The 18,153-nt window shown below is 46.7% G+C and overlaps 1 protein-coding gene across 4 annotated transcripts in view; it reads left to right on the top strand.

The window, feature by feature from the left end:
- Positions 1-18,153, top strand: part of LOC106571044 (kinesin-like protein KIF13B) — a 59,982-nt gene that overhangs the window by 35,842 nt on the left and 5,987 nt on the right. The window contains exons 23-40 of one of the 4 annotated variants that reach the window (XM_082961619.1): positions 2,326-2,418; positions 3,809-3,982; positions 4,597-4,754; positions 7,611-7,743; positions 8,612-8,761; positions 9,215-9,314; positions 9,476-9,602; positions 9,702-9,757; positions 10,939-11,057; positions 11,327-11,503; positions 12,510-12,602; positions 13,542-13,700; positions 14,326-14,403; positions 15,649-15,708; positions 16,033-16,144; positions 16,388-16,479; positions 17,702-17,785; positions 17,973-17,996. In XM_082961619.1, the coding sequence (XP_082817745.1) occupies positions 2,326-2,418; positions 3,809-3,982; positions 4,597-4,754; positions 7,611-7,743; positions 8,612-8,761; positions 9,215-9,314; positions 9,476-9,602; positions 9,702-9,757; positions 10,939-11,057; positions 11,327-11,503; positions 12,510-12,602; positions 13,542-13,700; positions 14,326-14,403; positions 15,649-15,708; positions 16,033-16,144; positions 16,388-16,479; positions 17,702-17,785; positions 17,973-17,996 (1,989 nt within the window). Of the gene's footprint in view, positions 1-2,325; positions 2,419-3,808; positions 3,983-4,596; positions 4,755-7,610; positions 7,744-8,611; positions 8,762-9,214; positions 9,315-9,475; positions 9,603-9,701; positions 9,758-10,938; positions 11,058-11,326; positions 11,504-12,509; positions 12,603-13,541; positions 13,701-14,325; positions 14,404-15,648; positions 15,709-16,032; positions 16,145-16,345; positions 16,480-17,701; positions 17,786-17,972; positions 17,997-18,153 lie in introns of all 4 variants that reach the window. The other 3 variants (XM_082961617.1, XM_082961620.1, XM_082961618.1) reach the window with 3 other exon arrangements.

Here is an 18,153-nt window from a genome sequence, read left to right as displayed (position 1 = left end):
CTGTACAGTAACATGCTATAGATGTCATTGGCTGTACAGTAACATGCTATAGATGTCAGAGCTCATTGGCTGTACAGTAACACGCTATAGATGATGTCAGAGCTCAGTGGCTGTACAGTAACATGCTATAGATGACGTCAGAGCTCAGTGGCTGTACAGTAACATGCTATAGATGACGTCAGAGCTCAGTGGCTGTACAATAACATGCTATTGATGACGTCAGAGCTCAGTGGCTGTACAGTAACATGCTATTGATGATGTCAGAGCTCAGTGGCTGTACAGTAACATGCTATAGATGATGTCAGAGCTCAGTGGCTGTACAGTAACATGCTATAGATGACATCAGAGCTCAGTGGCTGTACAGTAACATGCTATAGATGACGTCAGAGCTCAGTGGCTGTACAGTAACATGCTATAGATGACGTCAGAGCTCAGTGGCTGTACAGTAACATGCTATAGATGTCAGAGCTCAGTGGCTGTACAGTAACATGCTATAGATGTCAGAGCTCAGTGGCTGTACAGTAACATGCTATAGATGATGTCAGAGCTCAGTGGCTGTACAGTAACATGCTATAGATCAGGTCAGAGCTCAGTGGCTGTACAGTAACATGCTATAGATCAGGTCAGAGCTCAGTGGCTGTACAGTAACATGCTATAGATGACGTCAGAGCTCAGTGGCTGTACAGTAACATGCTATAGATGACGTCAGAGCTCAGTGGCTGTACAGTAACATGCTATAGATGACGTCAGAGCTCAGTGGCTGTACAGTAACATGCTATTGATGATGTCAGAGCTCAGTGGCTGTACAGTAACATGCTATAGATGATGTCAGAGCTCAGTGGCTGTACAGTAACATGCTATAGATGATGTCAGAGCTCAGTGGCTGTACAGTAACATGCTATAGATGATGTCAGAGCTCAGTGGCTGTACAGTAACATGCTATAGATGTCAGAGCTCAGTGGCTGTACAGTAACATGCTATAGATGACGTCAGAGCTCAGTGGCTGTACAGTAACGTGTGAGTGAGGGAAATGTTTTGTTGTCTGAGTGAGGGAAATGTTGTAAATTTAAGAGTCTATTTTTTTAAATTATAATCCTGTTGTGGATTATTATAAATACCGCTTTGATATCATACAAACAAGCCAAACACCTGTGAGTCAAAATGTGCACTTCACATTTCCATATCATAAATCTCATTTCATATACAGTGCCAACTATGTTAAATGTACAGTTATATGATGACATGGTGTCATACTCTGGGTTGTTCTGAACACGATGAGCCTGTTAGATGTACAGTTATATGATGACATGGTGTCATACTCTGGGTTGTTCTGAACACGATGAGCCTGTTAGATGTACAGTTATATGATGACATGGTGTCATACTCTGGGTTGTTCTGAACACGATGAGCCTGTTAGATGTACAGTTATATGACGACATGGTGTCATACTCTGGGTTGTTCTGAACACGATGAGCCTGTTAGATGTACAGTTATATGACGACATGGTGTCATACTCTGGGTTGTTCTGAACACGATGAGCCTGTTTGTCGTGTCACACGCACCTGAATCCTCTCAGGACTCATTTCTATGGCCACCAAACTGACGATCTGTTTCCCTGAATTACATGTGAAAGCCTAACACTGTAATATCATATTTTATAACTTAGCTGGTCATGTTGGCAATAGAACAAGCTTTCAAATGATGCCCACCTGACTGATTGTGATTTATAATGGTCCGTTTTTGGATTGCCTAAACAACAGTTGTGAGGATGCTGGGTTGTGTCCCAAACAATACAAGTGTGCTTGCTCTAGTTCCTCAACGACTCAGCTAGGAGAGCTCAAAAAACGCAACGTGTAGCTGAAGACTCTCCTTTGAGTCATAAATGACTTAGGAACCTTGTACACTTTGGAGAGGTGTGAGTCCACCAGTTAGTCCTCTCACTCAAACCCTTGTTGTTTCTTTGTCTTATGTTGCACTTACTCCACATTTCCCAGGAATGTTCTCGTCATGTTACTGAATGTATCCAGTGTGTTTTCAGATTTCATTAACAACTGTGGTGAAAAGTACAGTAAACGTAAAATGCACATGAAATCAACAATGTAAAGTTTGGATTCAGTCTTTGTCAGGTGAACTGTTGTGTCCTCACCTTTTGATCTAATCATTTTCCCATGACCTCCAAACTGTTCCCTTTTCCCAATTGCTACCATGGTTATGCATTTTCAGATGTCTTCTGTAAGAAACATTTCAATGTAGCCCTATCCATATAGGCTAATTTCCCCCTGAGTGTAAATGGTTAATGAGATTGTGTGTCTTTCTCTCTGTTAGGTGGCAGGACGTCTCCATGTAGAGGTGTGGCGGGGGAGCGAGGGGCTGGAGGAGACCACTGCAGATGGAGAGACCCGCAAAATGGAGTGTGTGGTAAGAGATTTGAACAGAGAACACGTACTGAGAAAAAAACGATCAAATTGTGTATAAGTCATATGGGCCGAATACACCTGTTGTAGACCTTTACAGTGAAAAGCTTACTGACAAGCTCTTAACCAACAATGCAGTTTTAAGAAAATACCAACAACAACAAAAAGTATGAGATAAGAATAACAAATAATTAAAGAGCAGCAGTAAAATAACAATAGTGAGGCTATATACAGGATACAGGGGGGTATCGGTACAGAGTCAATGTGGAGGCTATATACAGGGGGGGTACAGGTACAGAGTCAATGTGGAGGCTATATACAGGGGGGGTACCGGTACAGAGTCAATGTGGAGGCTATATACAGGGGGGGTACCGGTACAGAGTCAATGTGGAGGCTATATACACGGGGTACCGGTACAGAGTCAATGTGGAGACTATATACAGGGGGTACCGGTACAGAGTCAATGTGGAGGCTATATACAGGGGGTACCGGTACAGAGTCAATGTGGAGACTATATACAGAGTCAATGTGTGGGGGCACCGGTTAGTTGAGGTAATATGTACATGTAGGTAGAGTTATTAAAGTGATTATGCACAGAAGATAACAACAGAGAGTAGCAGAGGTGTAAAAGAGGGGGGGGCAATAGAAATAGTCTGGGTAGCCATTTGATTAGATGTTCAGGAGTCTTATGGCTTGAGGGTAGAAGCTGTTTAGAAGCCGCTTGGACCTAGACTTTGCGCTCCGGTACCGCTTGCCGTGCGGTAGCAGAGAGAACAGTCTATGACTAGACTTGGCGCTCCGGTACCGCTTGCCGTGCGGTAGCAGAGAGAACAGTCTATGACTAGACTTGGCGCTCCGGTACCGCTTGCCGTGCGGTAGCAGAGAGAACAGTCTATGACTAGACTTGGCGCTCCGGTACCGCTTGCCGTGCGGTAGCAGAGAGAACAGTCTATGACTAGACTTGGCGCTCCGGTACCGCTTGCCGTGCGGTAGCAGAGAGAACAGTCTATGACTAGACTTGGCGCTCCGGTACCGCTTGCCGTGCGGTAGCAGAGAGAACAGTCTATGACTAGACTTGGCGCTCCGGTACCGCTTGCCGTGCGGTAGCAGAGAGAACAGTCTATGACTAGGTTGGCTACTGTTTGACTTCATTCAGCAATCACTGCTGTGTCCTCTGCAAACAGTCCAAAATCAATTCCTAACTACATTTTTACACCCAATGAATCGTTGGATGCTAAGGGTTCAATTTAAAATAAACAGTGTTTTCTAATGTTTGTCTTGTCTTTTTTTAAAGCGGTGTTTTGTGGGAAATGATCATTCAGAATCTATAGTCACTTGACTGTATTATTGAATGTGTTCATATGTTCGCTGAGTGTCTCCTGTCCTCTGTCCAGGTGAGGATCCTGCAGGCTACAGGTCTTCCCCGTCACCTGGGTAACTTTGTGTTCTGCCAGTACCACTTCTGGGGGCAGGACGAGCCTGTTTTCATCGCCCCGGAGATGGAGCCCTCACCTCCATCAGCCACCAGCAAAGAGCCCCTCTGCACCGTGCTGTTCGACAGTAGCAAGGTGGGACTGTGGCGTAGTCGCATAGAGACAGACCTAGAAACCTTTAATAGCCATAGAGGACAGCAGAGGAGTCTCTCTACATATTGTATAGAAAAGCTTAGAAACTTCTGCATGTGTCCTGTGCTATAATGTGTTGGTCATATTAGATTTGATTAAACAGACTCGTAACTGAAAGCTGGGTGTACAGCTGACAGGAGCAACGTGGGACAATGGGTTAGGCCTGTCACCACAAACACGGAGGCCGCGGCACGTCTCCTGGGGCACGGAGGCCCGCGGCACATCTCCGGGAACAGAATTAGTAATAATGAAGTAAGGTAGGACAGAGGAGAAGTCTATCCACATAGATAGTCTATCCACTTGTTCAGTGTATAACCAGACTTGCTAGGACAGACATATCAACTCAAAATCCGGAAACTTGCTGCTTGTTCTGTATTCTCCCTGATTCTGGGAATCCTCCAACAATGATTTTTAGAAAAGCCAAACATTTTGGGAACGTATCCAGAGCAAAGCGAGATGTGTTGGAGCTCATAATCTGACACAATTTGAATGATTGTGTGTCCAGTGTTTGTCTCATGTGCCTTTTTGTTGTGTGCTCTGTGTGTGTTTGTTCCCAGGAGATGGAGGTGTGTGTGTCCGAGGAGTTTGTGGAGTTTGTGGCGGAGGGGGCAGTGGCCATCGAGGTGTTCGGACATAAACAAGTCAACCACCGCAGGAACCTGGCTCTCTGGGACCTGGGGGTCATTCAGGCCAAGACACGAACCCTCAGAGAGAGGTATGCTGGTAGGGGCAGCGGGGGTAGGCTGGTAGGGGTGAAGGGGTTAGGTAGAGGGGTATGCAGGTAGGGTTAGACTGGGGGGGTGTAGACTGGTGGGGGTAGTGGGGTAGGCTGGTGAGGGTAGAGGGGTAGGCTGGTGAGGGTAGATGGGTAGGCTCGTGGGGGTCGAGGGGTAGAATGGCGGGTTAGAGGTTAGGTAGAGGGGTAGGCTGGTGGGGGTAGGCTGGTGGGGGATGCGGGGTAGGCTGGTGAGGGGTGGGGCTAGAAGGGTAGAGGGGTGGGGCTAGAAGGGCAGAGGGGTGGGGCTAGAGGGGGAAACTTAGAGGTACAGCATTCTGCCCTGGGGAGAGGGAAGGATGGGTGTTGTATCCAAAAAGGACATGTGGTTTGCAAACAGGATCACACAGAAAAACAATCCATGAAGAAAATTCAACTGCTGAGTTGGTATATAACCAGGTGGAGTCAGGTGATTGGTGCTGGGGGTTGGTATATAACCAGGTGGAGTCAGGTGATTGGTGCTGGGGGTTGGTATATAACCAGGTGGAGTCGGGTGATTGGTGCTGGGGGTTGGTATATAACCAGGTGGAGTCAGGTGATTGGTGCTGGGGGTTGGTATATAACCAGGTGGAGTCAGGTGATTGGTGCTGGGGGTTGGTATATAACCAGGTGGAGTCAGGTGATTGGTGCTGGGGGTTGGTATATAACCAGGTGGAGTCAGGTGATTGGTGCTGGGGGTTGGTATATAACCAGGTGGAGTCAGGTGATTGGTGCTGGGGGTTGGTATATAACCAGGTGGAGTCAGGTGATTGGTGCTGGGGGTTGGTATATAACCAGGTGGAGTCAGGTGATTGGTGCTGGGGGTTGGTATATAACCAGGTGGAGTCAGGTGATTGGTGCTGGGGGTTGGTATATAACCAGGTGGAGTCAGGTGATTGGTGCTGGGGGTTGGTATATAACCAGGTCGAGTCGGGTGATTGGTGCTGGGGGTTGGTATATAACCAGGTGGAGTCAGGTGATTGGTGCTGGGGGTTGGTATATAACCAGGTGGAGTCGGGTGATTGGTGCTGGGGGTTGGTATATAACCAGGTGGAGTCAGGTGATTGGTGCTGGGGGTTGGTATATAACCAGGTGGAGTCAGGTGATTGGTGCTGGGGGTTGGTATATAACCAGGTGGAGTCAGGTGATTGGTGCTGGGGGTTGGTATATAACCAGGTGGAGTCAGGTGATTGGTGCTGGGGGTTGGTATATAACCAGGTGGAGTCAGGTGATTGGTGCTGGGGGTTGGTATATAACCAGGTGGAGTCAGGTGATTGGTGCTGGGGGTTGGTATATAACCAGGTGGAGTCAGGTGATTGGTGCTGGGGGTTGGTATATAACCAGGTCGAGTCGGGTGATTGGTGCTGGGGGTTGGTATATAACCAGGTGGAGTCAGGTGATTGGTGCTGGGGGTTGGTATATAACCAGGTGGAGTCAGGTGATTGGTGCTGGGGGTTGGTATATAACCAGGTGGAGTCGGGTGATTGGTGCTGGGGGTTGGTATATAACCAGGTGGAGTCAGGTGATTGGTGCTGGGGGTTGGTATATAACCAGGTGGAGTCAGGTGATTGGTGCTGGGGGTTGGTATATAACCAGGTGGAGTCAGGTGATTGGTGCTGGGGGTTGGTATATAACCAGGTGGAGTCAGGTGATTGGTGCTGGGGGTTGGTATATACTGACAAGACGGAGATACTTATGTTGGAGCCAAAGCACAGAGAGAGAATCTGGCCATACAGTTTAATTCACGGGCAATAAAGATAAAACGGCAGGGGAAAAAAAACGAGTTATTATTTTAGATTCTGATCTCAATTTTGAATCACACATTATGAATGTGACCAAAATAGCTTTTTACCACCTGATGGAACATTGCCAAGGTGCGTCTGTTTCTCTCTCAGGCTGATGCAGAGAGACTCATCCTGCTTTTATTACAAGCAGGTTGACTGCTGTAACGCTCTCCTGTCTGGTCTACCCAAGAAAGCCATTGGTCAACTGTAAAACATACAGAGTGTAGCAGCTCGGGTAGTGACCAAGACCAGACAGAGAGAACACATTACACTGGTTTTAAGGTCTCTGCACTGGCTGCCAGTGAGTTTTAAAATACATTTTAATATTCTTCTGTTGGTTTTTAAATCAATCCATGATTGTGCACCCCAATACATGTCAGACATGCTTTTAAGTTATGTACCCAGTAGGTCCCTCAGGTCCTCTGGCCCTGGTCTTATAAGCCTCGGACTGCGAGGCATGGAGAGACAGCCTTTAGTTATTATGCCCCCAGCCTCTGGAATAGCCTGCCAGAGAACCTGAGGGGGACCGAAACTGTGGACATATTTAAAAGAGATCTTAAAACATTTTTTTTTGTTGCTACGCTTTACCTTAAGGTGGCAGGTAACCTAGTGGTTAGAGCGTTGGGCCAGTAACCGAAAGGTTGCTGGATCGAATCCCCGAGCTGACAAGGTGAAAATCTGTCGTTCTGCCTCTGAGCAAGGCAGTTAGGTCACTGTTCCCCGGGCGCCGAAGATGTCGTTTTTAAGGCAGACCCCCCCCCCCCCCCCCCACACCTCTCTGATTCAGAGGGGTTGGGTTAAATGTGGAAGACACATTTCAGTGGAATACATTCAGTTGGACAATTTTCCCTTTTTTAGTTGTGCAATTTTGCTCTTCTTTTAGTTTTTTTTATCCTGTTTATACTTGTTGTGTAGTAAATATTTTAGTTTTTTTCCTGTGAAGCACATTGTGTTGTATTCCATGTCTGAAATGTTCTGTATAAATAAAGCTTGATTTGATTACTGTCATGATAACGCGTGTGTGTGAGACCAGGTGGAGTGAGGTGACTCGTAGATTAGAGCTGTGGGTTCAGGTGTTGGAGCTGAATGAAGCAGGAGAGTTCACCCCTGTAGAGGTCCTACCACCCAAGGACGTAGGCACTGGTGGCATCTTCCAACTCAGACAGGTAGGTAGCTAGTTTTCTGTGTACAGTACACGGTGTGTTTTGGTGCTCCCTCTTGGGAGTGTCTACAAGAGTTGTTTTATTTGATGTATACTAGATGTTTAGTATTAAAAGTCTGTGATCCTTGCAGGACAAGTCTCTAACCTGAACCCTGTCTCCCCCTCCCCAGGGCCAGTCTCTAACCTGAACCCTGTCTCCCCCTCCCCAGGGCCAGTCTCTAACCTGAACCTTGTCTCCCCCTCCCCAGGGCCAGTCTCTAACCTGAACCTTGTCTCCCCCTCCCCAGGGCCAGTCTCTAACCTGAACCTTGTCTCCCCCTCCCCAGGGCCAGTCTCTAACCTGAACCCTGTCTCCCCCTCCCCAGGGCCAGTCTCTAACCTGAACCTTGTCTCCCCCTCCCCAGGGCCAGTCTCTAACCTGAACCCTGTCTCCCCCTCCCCAGGGCCAGTCTCTAACCTGAACCCTGTCTCCCCCTCCCCAGGGCCAGTCTCTAACCTGAACCCTGTCTCCCCCTCCCCAGGGCCAGTCTCTAACCTGAACCCTGTCTCCCCCTCCCCAGGGCCAGTCTCTAACCTGAACCCTGTCTCCCCCTCCCCAGGGCCAGTCTCTAACCTGAACCCTGTCTCCCCCTCCCCAGGGCCAGTCTCTAACCTGAACCCTGTCTCCCCCTCCCCAGGGCCAGTCTCTAACCTGAACCCTGTCTCCCCCTCCCCAGGGCCAGTCTCTAACCTGAACCCTGTCTCCCCCTCCCCAGGGCCAGTCTCTAACCTGAACCTTGTCTCCCCCTCCCCAGGGCCAGTCTCTAACCTGAACCTTGTCTCCCCCTCCCCAGGGCCAGTCTCTAACCTGAACCCTGTCTCCCCCTCCCCAGGGCCAGTCTCGTCGTGTTCAGGTGGAGGTCCGGTCCGTACAGGACTCGGGCACCATGCCTCTCATCTCCACAAAGGTCCTCTATGTTTCCATCGGCAACGTGGAGGTTCGGCAGGCCCGCCCTTCGGATGAGGACATGGACAGCTATCAGGTAACATTGACTGGAATCATTTTATGGTAGTCTGAGACATGGGGAGAATCTCAATTGTATTTCCTTGACTCCTCGTGTCCTCACTCCTCTCCTCCTTCTCAAAGCCCATTGTGTTGAAAGGTCAGAGGGGAGGAACCATTGGGTTGAAAGGTCAGAGGGGAGGAACCTCTGACCTTTCAATCCAATGGGCTTTGAGAAGGAGGAGAGGAAGGAATAAAGGGAATGCAGTTGAGATTCTCCCTACGAGTTGAGTGAAGGGGGAGATTCTCCCCACGAGTTGAGTGAAGGAGAGTAGTCACAGGGTTTTTTTTCAGTTGGGCACACCGTACCAGAACAGAAGATGTTGTTCTTATTGGACAAGATCAGATAGCCCTGGTACTGAGGTGTGAGTCTGTGTAGGAGAAGACAACTATATAGGAGGGATGGAGCTGAGGGGTGTGTGTGTGTGTGTAGGAAGTTGATCTGGAGAGGTTGAGGGACCAGTGGCTGACCACCCTCACTACAAGACAAGAGTACCTGGACCAGCACCTGCAGAAGATGGTCCAAAAGCCCGGTCAGCCTGACTAACACTTACACATTACACACAGTGCATATTCATGAGCTGTACTCTGACTGCTGTCTCAAGTCCAGTCAGATTCAAAGCCTCTGTCTAATTGCTCTTTCTGGAGCTTTCTGACAAGACTGTAATCATTGAATATGGTAATGTGTGTGTAGATAAGTCGGAGGATGACGTGGAGAGGGAGGCCCAGCTGTTAGAATGTCGCCTGACCCTGACAGAGGAACGTAACGCCGTCCTGGTACCTTCGACTGGTAGCGGGATCCCTGGAGCCCCCGCAGAGAGGTAGGCATCCCTGGAGCCCCCGCAGAGAGGTAGAGGATTGGGGGGGGGGGGGGTCTGTGAGCTCCCAGTGTTCTAATTGGTTAATTTCCCCTGTTCCAGAGTTCCTGTTCCTGGGATGGAGACTCACATTCCTGTCCTCTTCCTGGACCTTAGTGGTATGTTCTGCTATTTTCTCCTCTCCTCTCTTTCCTTCTCTCCTTATCTCTTCTCCTTCTCCTCCTTCCTTCATGTTAGGAAAAACTAATTGGCAGCATTTCAGGCAGTTAAGAAATAGCTGTGACTCCTCAATTAAGAAATAGGAGTGACTCCTCAATTAAGAAATAGGTGTGACTCCTCAATTAAGAAAGCTAAATCAAGCTACTCTACTCTCTAATTTCTATCGGACTGCTGCTGATTCATCTGCATTTTCTGAACTGTTTAATGAACTGAAGCATGGAAATTCTTCTCCTTCCCTGCCTAAGAAAGTTGTCAGACTCTGGCATCGTTACTGAAAGAACTGAGAAGTGATGCTTTTAATAAGCATTTTATTTTGGCAGGCTTTTTATTTTAAATAAACTGTGGTTTATTTGACCCTGGTCAGCCAGTCAGTCGACTGTCTGCCCCTCATTCAGACTCCTGTTGGCTCATTGGAAGATCAGTCGACTGCCTGCCCCTCATTCAGACTCCAGTTGGCTCATTGGAAGATCAGTCGACTGTCTGCCCCTCATTCAGACTCCAGTTGGCTCATTGGAAGATCAGTCGACTGCCTGCCCCTCATTCAGACTCCAGTTGGCTCATTGGAAGATCAGTCGACTGCCTGCCCCTCATTCAGACTCCAGTTGGCTCATTGGAAGATCAGTCAACTTCTAGTGAATGTTTATTTTCTACTTGTGATGTGCTAGACACCTTGCTTAAAGATGTTAAAAACAAAAACAAAAATCCCCTGGGGCTAATTTGCTTGATCTTTTCATGCTGCAGCTATCTGTTCCCCTTGATTGCAGAGTCATTGACACACATTTTTTAACCTGACGATTATCCCCAGAGTTTGGAAGGCGGCCCCGTGTGCTCCCTCTCCACAAAGGTGGTGACCCCTCATGCCGATTTAATTATTTAGGTCCATCTCGAAATTGTCTTGCCTAGAAAAAAATGTTAGAATCATTTAATCAACTGTTAGCTTAGATCCCCCCCTTACTGTAGCTACGAGATGTATCGTAAGTGTTCACCAGTCTGGTTGCAGGTCGGGTCATAGCAGGATTGACTCCCTGTCTAAATAAAGACACCTTGGTCTCAGCATTGACAGAATAAAGGTTAAATCAGAAGTATTTTGGCTTTGACTCTGAACCCTCTGTCTCTCTAGCTGATGATTTCCAGGACAACCTGTCTGCTCCTCTGGCTGGAGGTCTAGACGCCATGCTGAACCAGGAGGATGAGGATGAGTTCTTCGACCTGCACATCGTCAAACATTCCGATGGAGAGGTGAGCTAACGTTCTTAAAGACACAAACTGGGGCTGAAACAGACTGAAGCTTTAACACCAGTAGTGATCTCCTGGTCCAAGTCAACACCTCGTCTTCTCTTTAGACACTTCTCATATATCTGAAAGGATCAGATGGGTAGAAACCGGTGCTACCGGCCCGGTGGAATCTCTGCCAAGCTGCTTACTCCTATCAGACCCCTTTTTTTATGGTCTATCAGAGGTAACTAGGGGGCTAGATGTTGAACCAGGCATATCGTCCCCCTCACCAGGTTGGAGCGGAGGCGTCGTGGGACTCTACGGTACATGACTGTCCCCAGTTGAGTCGCGGTGTGTCGGCTGACCTCCGAGTGTACCTGACAGTCAGGGTCGTAGTTCAGCTCTCACACCCTGCTAACATGCAGCTGGTCCTCAGAAAACGCATCTGTGTCAACCTAGCCGGACGACAGGTAGGAGTCACGTACACACACCAGACTTCAGATCACACACACACACACACACAGCCAGACTTCAGATCACACACACACCAGACATCAGATCACACACACACCAGACATCAGATCACATACACACACACCAGACTTCAGATCACACACACTGGACAACAGGTCAGGAATATGCTCAGTAACTTGCTCCTGTATAATGCAGTTGTACATGTATTAAGCAGTAGTTTTTTTTCAATCTTCATTCATTTCTGGGCATAATAATGAATTAATAATTAGTATCCAGTCTATACCAATGATGATTTGTATGATGTAACTTAATTGGGTATAGTTGGATGTTTATATCGTGGGTATAGGTGGATGTTTATATCGTGGGTATAGGTGGATGTTTATATCGTGGGTATAGGTGGATGTTTATATCGTGGGTATAGGTGGATGTTTATATCGTGGGTATAGGTGGATGTTTACATCGTGGGTATAGGTGGATGTTTATATCGTGGGTATAGGTGGATGTTTATATCGTGGGTATAGGTGGATGTTTATATCGTGGGTATAGGTGGATGTTTATATCGTGGGTATAGGTGGATGTTTATATCGTGGGTATAGTTGGATGTTTACATCGTGGGTATAGTTGGATGTTTACATCGTGGGTATAGTTGGATGTTTACATCGTGGATGTTTATATCGTGGGTATAGGTGGATGTTTATATCGTGGGTATAGTTGGATGTTTATATCGTGGGTATAGTTGGATGTTTATATCGTGGGTATAGTTGGATGTTTATATCGTGGATGTTTATATCGTGGGTATAGGTGGATGTTTATATCGTGGGTATAGGTGGATGTTTATATCGTGGATGTTTATATCGTGGGTATAGGTGGATGTTTATATCGTGGATGTTTATATCGTGGGTATAGTTGGATGTTTATATCGTGGATGTTTATATCGTGGGTATAGGTGGATGTTTTATATCGTGGGTACAGTTGGATGTTTATTTCATGGTTATGTACCAGGGTTGGGGTCAGAGTCTGATGAAGAGGATGTCTCATCGCAGCACCATCCCTGGCTGTGGAGTCACCTTTGAGATCGTCTCCAACATACCTGGGGTGAGAGAAACGCGGGTGTTTTGGTACCAACACCCGTGAACTCATTTAATTTCAGTTACCTTTGTATACTGGGTAAAATCCCTTCAGGTTAAATACCTGTTTTTGGAGGGAGACCTGGTAAGATTCAGCAGGAGAATATAGTAAAAAGTACATAATGTTTTGGTGCCAACATGGCACCCAGAAACCTTTCAATCTCAATGGTGCCCAAACCCAGTTAGCTGAGGTCTGTTTTCATGATTTATGGCACATGTTGATGAGGTCATTGTGATATTGTCACTTTAGATGGGTGTCCAGAACTAACAGTTTTCATATAATCTTTGGCTCTGACACATTATCGATGACACATTATTGACAATGCATCATCTACGGTGCATTATCTATTAAACATTATTTCTGATACATTGTCTATGATACATTATCTTATTCAGGTAACTGTCAAAATAAAGGAAACACCAACATAAAGTGTCTTAATAGGGCGTTGGTCCACCACGAGCCAGAACAGCTTTAATACGCCTTGGCATAGATTCTATAAGTGTCTGGAAGTCTATTGGATGGAAGCAACACCATTGTTTCATCATTTTGGTGTTTTGTTGACGGTGGTGGAAACACCATCTCAGATGCTTCTTCAAAATCTCCCATAAGATTTGGTGACTGAGACAGCCATGGTATATGGTTTACATCGTTTTCATGCTCATTCAGTGACAACTCGTGCCCTGTGGATGGGGCATAGTCATGATGTCTAAAATAATGGCCTGCCAGGCATTATTATACATGACCCTAAGCATGATGGGATGTTAATTGCTTAATTAACTCAGGAACCACACCTTTGTGGAAGCACCTGCTTTCAATATACAGTACTTTTTTGTATCCATCATTTCCTCAAGTGTTTGCATTCTTTTGGCAGTTACCTGTACATTATCGATGCTTTTCCTCCTCCAGGATGTCCAGGGTCCAGAGGACAGAGAGATGCTGGCCAGACTAGCAGCCAGTGTGGATGTTCAGGATGTCCAGTCAGCGGACAGTGAGGCTGCCATAGAGAAGTACCTCCGCAGTGTCCTGGCTGTGGAGAATATACTCACCCTGGACCGACTACGACAGGTAGACAGACAGACAGGTCCGCAGACAGACAGACAGGTCCGCAGACAGACAGACAGGTCCGCAGACAGACAGACAGGTCCGCAGACAGACAGACAGGTCCGCAGACAGACAGACAGGTCCGCAGACAGACAGACAGGTCCGCAGACAGACAGACAGGTCCGCAGACAGACAGACAGGTCCGCAGACAGACAGACAGGTCCGCAGACAGACAGACAGGTCCGCAGACAGACAGACAGGTCCGCAGACAGACAGACAGACAGGTCCGCAGACAGACAGACAGACAGGTCCGCAGACAGACAGACAGACAGGTCCGCAGACAGACAGACAGACAGACAGGTCCGCAGACAGACAGACAGACAGACAGGTCCGCAGACAGACAGACAGACAGACAGGTCCGCAGACAGACAGACAGACAGACAGGTCCGCAGACAGACAGACAGACAGACAGGTCCGCAGACAGACAGACAGACAGACAGGTCCGCAGACAGACAGACAGACAGACAGGTCCGCAGACAGACAGACAGACAGACAGGTCCGCAGACAGACAGACAGACAGACAGGTCCGCAGACAGACAGACAGACACTCACCTCTTACATAAAAAAAAAACCCTGTGTGTGTGTGTAGGAAGTTGCCGTGAAGGAGCGGTTGTCTGTCAAGACCAAGTCTCCCAGACGTGCTCTCAGCTCTCCTAATGTGAACCGGGTAAGAAATAAGATCACACGGTCTATCTACCTACACCTTAAGGCTTTAGCATGCTTCAGTTCGGCTGGCGCCTAGCCCAACTCGGCTAGCCCAACAGAACGAGTGTGCTCGCATACTCCCTTTTAATGGGCAGGGAAAAAAACGACAATAGGACTGTTTGTCCATCTTGAGACGCCGTAGCCAGTATACACTTCCTCCAAAATAGTCAGAATGAATTTACACTGAACAAAAATATGAACGCAGCATGTAAAGTTTTGTAAAGGCTCCTGAACATCTAGTCAAATGCTTACCCAGACTATCTGCAGTCCCCTGTTGTCATCTGTGCATAGTCACTTTAATAACTCTACATACTACCTCAAATAACCGGTGTCCCCGCACATTGACTCTGTACCGGTACCCCCCTGTATATAGTATCGCTATTGTTATTTCACTGCTGCTCTTTAATTACTTATTTTTTGTAACTGCATTGTTGGTTAGGGGCTCATAAGTAAGCATTTCACTGTAAGGTCTTCACCTGTTGTATTCGGCGCATGTGACTACTAACATTTGATTTCATGAACTGAAATAAGAGCCGAGAAATATTATGCACAAAAAGCTTATTTCTCTTCTCTGCACAAATTAGTTTACATCCTTTGTTAGTGAGCATTTCTCCTTTGCCAAGATATTCCATCCACCTGACAGGTGTGGCATATCAAGAAGCTGATTAAACAGCATGATCATTACACAGGTGCACCTTGTGCTGTGGACAATAAAAGTGCAGTTTTGTCACACAACAATATTTTACATCTAACTTAAATGTTTGGTGCAGTATTTTTCAAAGGAAAAAAATGTCCATGACAACGAGTCGTCTCTCATTGAATGACAACAAATACTTTTTTGAAGAATCCCTACTGTTGACCAATCACCAACGATGGGGCTTAGACTTCGGCTCCGATTTAAAAACTGTCATGAAATCCAAAACGAACAGAAACGTCACAAAATGTCGTCATATTATATGTACCAACTCTACCAAACTGTTTCATCTGGGAAGCATGAGGGCGCCTCTACCATCAGCCTGCTATTCCCATAATCTCAGTAACGTAATAATGTACTGCTTAGTAACTACTAGTTAACCTGTAAAGACGACAGTGTAACCTAAGACTTGCGCTAGCTCTCTAAACTAAGGCTTTAGCTCAGCAGGCTAACACAGTCTTGTTTGAACCCCGCTCTGTCCCGCTAAGCATCCTGGTCTCTACCCTCTTCTAGCTGTCAGGATCCTGGAGCAGACAGGACCTGTCCTCCAACCACAGGCTACATGACAACAAGGTGAGGCGTCCCTAAACTAGGCTCATCTAGAAAAACAGACCCCCCCCCCCCCCCATCTGTACAGCAACTTCTATAGTTTGGGTATCAAACACCATGGCAACATACTCTAACAACACCTTAACTATCAAACACCATGGCAACATACTCTAACACCTTTACTAACAACAAAACAGTAACCACATCTCTACCAACCAGGGTTGGTGTCAATTCCATTTCAATTTTGAATTTGGTTTACTTTCTGAATTGAAATGGAATTGACCCGAACCCCGCTACCAACGATATATAACAAAAGAAATTCTACTGTTCCATCCCTGATATCCTCAGGGCTGGTCCGAGAGTCACCAGGACCTGTCAGTTGTTCCTCCCCCGTCCCACTCCAGACGTACCGTCCCTAGCTCCGCTCTACCTCTGGCCCAGAACATCCTCCCTGACACTGGTGAGAACAACAAAGTCCTCCAATATAACCTCAGGGCTAATGGTCGCTATCCTTTTCCTCACTCTTGAGCCTTCACTGCTGTGGTGCTGCTATTATATTATCTGTTCTGCCTGTCCTCTGGTTTCATCTGTTGGGTTTCTCCTCTCCAATTTAGAGCTTCCTCTCTTCTCTTCTTCCTCTTCCTTCCTGTACGACCTCAAGGCCTCTCACTGCGTGCTCGTGCTACCTATTATTTCTCCCCAGTCAAGGCTCTGGTCCCTCCTGTCCCCAAACTGCTCAAGTCCCTGTTCTCCGCCAGGGAGGAGAAGAGAGACCTGTCTCCTGTCCCCCAGCAGGTAAACTAAACTAAGGCCACACTTTATTTGGATAGTTCCCTATTGAGAATCTACAGATGGTCAAACTATCTGTTTGTAAGCAACTGGTTACTAAGGTTAGGTTTAGAATAAAGGTTAAGGGTCAGGGAATAGTTAGTTGAAATGTTGTTGACAGGTTTTGAACATCTACAAACCATCTATTATCCAAATAAAGTAATACCTAAACTAATAACACAACTGATCTCTGGTCAGTTCTTAGACCAGACTCCTATCCCCCAACAAGTATCAACACTACTGCTGAACATGACTGCTAACCTATAACAGTAACAACTGATCTCTAGTCAGTTCTTAGACATTCACATTATCTCCCACATTCAGCATACTGCATGTAGAAACAGCCATAGTCTGGTTTTTCGAGACTGTATCTGTCCAAGGACCTTTTGTACGGGAGTATTCTCCAGCAGTGTGAAGATGTGGTGGAGTGGACAGGAGAGGTGATGTGACACTGGTTGAGTTCCAGGTGTTATGGGCTGAGCCAGAGGATGACAGGGTAGTTCTGTTTGGACCTGCTGACAGGTCTCCTGCTACCATCTTCCAATCAAAACATGTGAAAACAATCACTTGTCAGTTCTCACTGTGATTCCAGAATTCATCTAGAACTCTTGAGTATGCTGTGGCAGCTGATCTGCCACCAATATCTGTAGTGCCTTACCCCTTATCTGAGAAGAAAGAGAGGTTTGGAATGTATATCTATAAATGCTTTATTTAATTCCCAGGGTTTTGAGCAGGTCAGAAAGGACATTTTAGAATGGAGGATGATTTAATAGAAAAGGGACAGGAATCTGTGTGCTGTCCCTAGATCAGAGGCTGGAATCTGTGTGCTGTCCCTAGATCAGAGGCTGGAATCTGTGTGCTGTCCCTAGATCAGAGGCTGGAATCTGTGTGCTGTCCCTAGATCAGAGGCTGGAATCTGTGTGCTGTCCCTAGATCAGAGGCTGGAATCTGTGTGCTGTCCCTAGATCAGAGGCTGGAATCTGTGTGCTGTCCCTAGATCAGAGGCTGGAATCTGGATACTGTCCCTAGATCAGAGGCTGGAATCTGGATACTGTCCCTAGATCAGAGGCTGGAATCTGTGTGCTGTCCCTAGATCAGAGGCTGGAATGATATCAATAATTGATTTAACTGTCAATATACTCTGTGAAAAATCTCAGATCAAATTTTAACATGAAACTCTCATCTTTAGCCTGTTCCTCAGAGCTTGCCTTTCATCATAGTGCAGTCACCAAGTGTTGAAGAGGACTTGGATACCACACTTGGTCGTCACCTGGTAAGTCACTTGATCGTATGTCCCTAGTGCAGTGACTATTTCTAAAAATGTTTAGCCCAAATTTCCTTAGTCACTCCGATTTTGAGGGATTTTTAAATCTTGCCAAACACTTGTCGAATAAGGGAACGTCCCGAACAGAGTTGTTGACAATAATACATTTGACATTTGTTGTTGGGTTTTGTTACAGAAAAATATGAAGAAAATAATGCAGGTAAAATGAAATTGATTTATTTCACAGCAAAACAAGTTAGGATTTTTTATTTTATTTTTAAACAAGGGACAATGCGTGCCAGCCAGCGACCTGGCAGTCAGGTCAGACTGGCCCATCCAGCCACACTGACAATGTAATGAGTTATTAGGACACACAA

This window comes from Salmo salar, chromosome 15 (genome assembly GCF_965601325.2).
Source record: "Salmo salar chromosome 15, fSalSal1, whole genome shotgun sequence".
NCBI lineage: Eukaryota > Metazoa > Chordata > Actinopteri > Salmoniformes > Salmonidae > Salmo > Salmo salar.
The sequence above is the reverse complement of the archived record's forward strand: the minus strand, read 5'-3'. Positions and strand labels throughout refer to the sequence as shown.